The sequence below is a fragment of the Copadichromis virginalis genome, linkage group LG20 (assembly GCF_057382275.1).
Source record: "Copadichromis virginalis isolate Kocher_CV1m ecotype Utaka linkage group LG20, C_Virginalis_male_GT1.1, whole genome shotgun sequence".
Taxonomy (NCBI): Eukaryota; Metazoa; Chordata; class Actinopteri; order Cichliformes; family Cichlidae; genus Copadichromis; species Copadichromis virginalis.
The window spans coordinates 24,206,534-24,211,883 of record NC_140637.1 but is presented as its reverse complement, the minus strand read 5'-3'; the positions used below and the strand labels follow the sequence as shown (position 1 = coordinate 24,211,883).

Below are 5,350 nucleotides of genomic sequence, written 5' to 3'. Positions count from 1 at the left end.
GTGTGCGACATGATCTGTTACAATCCGTACAGATTACAGAGTCCAGAAAGTGAGAGCGGCATGCGGGGTCAAAACAGAGGTTGCAGCGGTTTTGACAATAGTGTTCCTCTCTTTTATAATACCCGCGGTGACACTCCTCGCAAATGTACTGGATTCCTAAAAATGTTTTTAGATTTTTTATCCCGTAATAGTGATGCCGGAATAAGAATAAGTACAGCGGGTGAGGCGTGTTCGGGTAGTCTGTTTCGATTAATGAAAGAGTTCTGTCCTCGGGCGGGCGGTAAAACACGACGATTTTACGATTTAGTATTTGTTCGAATTTGCCTATGTCGGTGAGAGTTACCTGGGTGCGATTGCTCAACCCCGCTAAACGCTGCAGCTCTCTGCCGCGTTCCAGGGCCTGTTTATCTGTGAAATGAGGTTGAGTGAGGTGAATCAGGTTAATGGCAAAACACAGATTATCGTTTTTGTTTCTTACCACGTACAGACAGCTTCGCTTTTTGACTAGAATTTCATCATCTAACGTTTTGCTAATCTTTTTACGCGGGTCATTCCCGCCTCTAGGATTTCTAATTACTTGCACAACAATTTCTAGGGGAGAGCCCGCCACGATCGCGCCGTTTGATTGTATCAGCCTGGCTAGCAGGTCCTCAAAAACCGGTACAATGTTTTCAACGCTTTCGTCGACGTTAAAAACAGAGTGATTTCGCGCGTGCTCGCTGATGATCTCCAGTTGAACCCGGTCGTTACGACTAACGTCCGGTCTGACCCTATCCGCTAGATCTACAAAATTATCCCTGACGTCGAGGTAAAATTGAGCGAGGTCGCTCGCTTCATCCGGAGAGGGAATGTTAAATACTCGCCTTATTTCAAAATTATTAAATTGTTCGCGGCGAGTCACCGCATCGTTCTGTACCCGAGATCCTCCTCCTTGTTGATGCTCCGCAGGCCAGTCCTCCTCCCTGGGCTGCTGATGATGATGCTGCTGCACCTGCTCCACCTGCTCCTCCTGCGCCTCCCTCTGCTGGTCGTAGAGCTGAAGAGCATTTTCTAACGGTTGCAGAGGGTCAAAGTTCAGTAGACCGGCAAGCCGTTCGTTTTCAATGTTTTGAAGGAGGGCTTGCAAAGCGTTTTCTAAAGGCTGTAGGGGGTCGATCGGTGGTGGGGCTATATTGTTTTCTATCGGTGGGGCTAAATGTTCATCGTTTCTGTTTAATTCTGCCACGGCTTCCAACAAAGCGTCAGGAATGCTGCGTTCTTCCGACATGATTTTCTTTATTTCTTAATTCACAGACTTTTACATGTGTATGCTTTTACTTTGCATCCCTTTACAGGTCCTTGTGTCTGTATATCGATGCATATGCGCGAACTGTTATGGCGTACATGAAAGCGAGGTCTTCAAGGATTCTCTTCTTATGAAGTAGCCGTCGAGCTGTAAGAAAAGACGGACAGAATGTATTTTTAAAACTTACATTTTTTTTATAGAGCGGAGAAGTTTATTAGGATCGATCCATCCCCCGTCAATTACCTCTCAGTCTCCTGAGAGGAGGAGCTCTGGACGGTTCCTCCTCCTCCTCCGCCTGATTTTCTACCGCCTGATTTTCTGTATCGGTCTCTGTCGGGAAATAAAACAGAAGAGAGAAAAGATTTAAGAAAACAATCTCCTCCTTCCTATTTTTTTGAGAATGAAAAAAAAACTTTTATTTACCCCGCTCCTCCGTCCGATTGTCTGTAGCGGGGGTTTGTATAGGTATATCCACAATCTCGGCTGTCGAGAAATAAAACAGAAGAGAAAGATTTAAGAAAACAATCTCCTCCTTCCTATTTTTGAGAATGAAAAAACTTTTTATTTACCTCGCTCCTCCGTCCGATTGTCTGTAGCGGGGGTTTGTATAGGTATATCCACAATCTCGGCTGTCGAGAAATAAAACAAAAAGAGAAAGATTTAAAATAAATAAATAAAAATAAAAACTTTCTAGCACACTTTATACCACTCCAAGTCGGGAGGGGCAGTATAGCACACTCAGATTACTCCGTCACATCCTGTTATTCAACAAAATGACGGATAATGCAACATATTGTTTACCTTTGGATTTAAAAGGTATTTTCCTGCAGTTCTCCTGGTATGCGGAGACGAAAATAACGTCGTCTTCTTCTTCTTTTCGCTGCGGCGGCGGGGTCTGTATATTCTCGATTACCGCTGTCGAGAAATAAAACAAACTTTTAAAAATCTGCTCCGGGTCGGGAGGGGCGGTATAGCACACTCGGATTACTCCGTCACATCCTGTTATTCAACAAAATGACGGATAATGCAACATATTGTTTACCTTTGGATTTAAAAGGTATTTTCCTGCAGTTCTCCTGGTATGCGGAGACGAAAATAACGTCGTCTTCTTCTTCTTTTCGCTGCGGCGGCGGGGTCTGTATATTCTCGATTACCGCTGTCGAGAAATAAAACAAACTTTTAAAAATCTGCTCCGGGTCGGGAGGGGCGGTATAGCACACTCGGATTACTCCGTCACATCCTGTTATTCAACAAAATGGCGGATAATGCAACATATTGTTTACCTTCAGTTTTAAAACTTTTTTCTCCGCAGTTCTCCCGGTATGCGGAGACGAAAATAGCGCTGTCTTCTCGTTCTTCTTTTCGACGCGGCGGCAGCGGAGGTTCTGCGGGGATTATGGCGTCTAATTCGCCACGGAAAACGGCCGGATTTTTGCTGCTACTCTCAGCACTATCGATAGCCTCTGTAAGTAAGTAAGTAACAGAGTTTCGTTAAATCAAGTCTATCTAAACTTATTTAAAAAATGATATATACTTATTTAATCGTACCGTAGTCCACTTGCGTGAAATCATTGATGTAGAAATCTAAAAGAAAGTAATCAAATTATTGACATCTCTGTTGATATATAATTTAAAGTCGTAAAGAAAAAAAAAAAAACTTACCGGGGTGAGGTACGAACAGTTCTGGCGAGATGGCCCTGGCGCTCTGATCGGCGGCGTTGTTTGAACGGAATGCTGACATAATATTCACGGATTCTTCCTCGCGATTGGTAGAACTTTCACAGTAGGGGCTGAGCAGATATCGACTCTTTTGACTCCCCTCCCGTTTCTTCTCTCATTTTATCCTCGTCTAACGAGGCATCTGTTTTTCGCATCTTTCTCTTGACAATATTGACTGTTAGAGAGGGTTTTTTTTTTTCCCATCCTTCAGGTCTGTGTGTGTGTGTGTGTGTGTGTGTGTGTGCAGTCGGGAGAGTTGGGGGTGTCCAATTTCCTTTTTTGAATGCCTTCTTGTGAGGGTTGTCTGCAACGGTAAAATATGACTTTGAGGCGGATATTTGTTTTACCTAATGGGCAACAGTTGTCTGACCTTGTTCTTGCTGTTGACAAAACTCGCCTCATGGTTGACTCTGAGAAAAAACTCTTTCCCACAGAGGGGAATAAACTTATTCGAATATGAGCTTTTTTCCACTAAGGCTTATTTTATGAGGAGATGTACGAAATTATTTACCGGGTTAGAAGCAATGATAATATCGGCTGTTGACTCCTCATTTTCATTTTCTGTCTATTGAGAAAACCCATTGTAAAAGTAATGAAGAAAAAAAAAAAAACTCTTCCGCCGTCTCATTCCTTCTTGACCCGCAGTGTGTGTGTGTGTGAAACAAGATCGCCTGTCACGGCAATTATGGTTTGTTTTTCAGTCTCTTGTAAAAAGGACTCTCAAAAGGAAAAGTAGTATTCACTAAGGAATATTTATTCATTTTTTACACATATGGGGTAGGCAGCCTGTAGGTTACAAGCGGATAGAAAGTTCTTCTTTTCATCACAAGCTATGGTGTATCTTAAAGGTTTTTTACAGCGTCTGTATTATAGGAAAATAAAATACTATTGAAAGAAACGGTTCTCTACAGGAAGTCACTCTTTATTCCCATTACAAACGCCGGTGCAGCTTAAGAAAGTAAAATTACATCCGTTATTGTAAAAAAATAAAAATAAAAAATAAATAAAAATACAGAGAAAATTGGCATAATATTGAAACAGAATTCAGACTATGAGTTTGTGGAAAACTAACTGCTGCTCTGTCTCTCTATACACCACAGAATCAGCTGCTGCATCACTGTTGTGCTTCAGGAACCATACCCCTCCCCTCATGTTTATGGAACATGACGCATCAGGTCTGAAAATGACTAGACACTTCCGGAGTATTTCCGGTAGGGTCATAAGGTCCGGATCGAGGCCTTCCATAGTAAATATGCTGTATTTGAATATGTCATATTCAAAGCCTTCTTCTTTGGGAGAGCAGATCTCATCGGACACAGGAGCGCTGCTGGGCTGCAGAATGAAATCCATCTTGTGTCTGTGGCTTAGAAATTGTGACCTCCTCCTCCTCTCTGCTTTTATTCTCCTCCCTCAAAAAAACTTTTTTCTTTTTTTTTCCAACAACAGGTGGCGCGCTTCCGGAGGTTTCCCCCCTCCCTTCTCCGGATGCCAGGGGTTTCCCACCCCTCCCTTCTCAGGATGCAATTCGTCACGCTTAGGGACAGGTGGCGCGCTTCCGGGGTTCCCCCTCCCTTCTCCGGATGCCGGGGGTTTCCCACCCCTCCCTTCTCCGGATGCAATTCGTCACGCTTAGGGGATCAAATTACACACTTCCGGGGGGGAGGGGGGAGGTCAAAAGGTCATGATTAGGGCCATCAATCAAATCGGATCAAATTTTGTCATAAACCGTATGGGAGTATCTCTCTTATAGTGCTCCTTAAACGTCGTTTATTGACGACAAGAGATTGCCGCGGAAGTGCCTGTTGTCGGTATATTTAGACATTTTCCAAATCACATTGTAACGACCTATACTTAATACAATAAATTATATAATGCAGGCAACTACCTGAGAGAAAATTACTGCAGATAAAACTAATTACAGGCTATTACTTTTGTATCGGTTATTGCACTGATGCAGTGAGTGATGTATGCCGGGTAATGGCACAGCTAGCGATTGGGTGAATTTATTGCACCGGTTTTATAAACTGTTCTACAATCCTTTTCATATTTGAAAATCCATTTACATTTTAACCTGTCGATCATTCTGCTACAGCTGTAACATATCTTCTCCAACTCTGCTGGCCATCGAGGCGGGGGGGCTGGGAGGAGATGTTGGCTGTCCGATTGGCTTCCCTGCTGCTGCGGAGCCTGGGACGGTCTGCTTGCCTCCACCCCGGGGGGAAGGCTAACATCTCTTGGGTCCGGGTTCTGTTTCCCCCTCTGGGGGCGAGGGTACCTGGACCCGGGGTATAATAATAATAATCAAAGTGTTTTTATTGAGTTTTCAGAAAGAATATCATTCATACA

The 5,350-nt window shown here is 43.5% G+C and overlaps 1 protein-coding gene across 1 annotated transcript; it reads right to left on the bottom strand.

Annotated features, from left to right (window-relative positions):
* Nucleotides 1–1,328: 1,328 nt before the first annotated feature.
* LOC146684867 (uncharacterized) lies at nt 1,329–3,069 on the bottom strand. The gene is made up of 8 exons (XM_085442907.1): nt 2,948–3,069; nt 2,834–2,869; nt 2,569–2,748; nt 2,328–2,441; nt 1,855–1,914; nt 1,709–1,768; nt 1,529–1,615; nt 1,329–1,432 (listed from the first exon to the last, which is right to left on the bottom strand). Exons 1-8 carry the CDS (start codon nt 3,024–3,026, stop codon nt 1,329–1,331), a joined length of 720 nt encoding a protein of 239 aa, XP_085299033.1. The 5' UTR covers nt 3,027–3,069.
* Between the last annotated feature and the right edge of the window lie 2,281 nt (nt 3,070–5,350).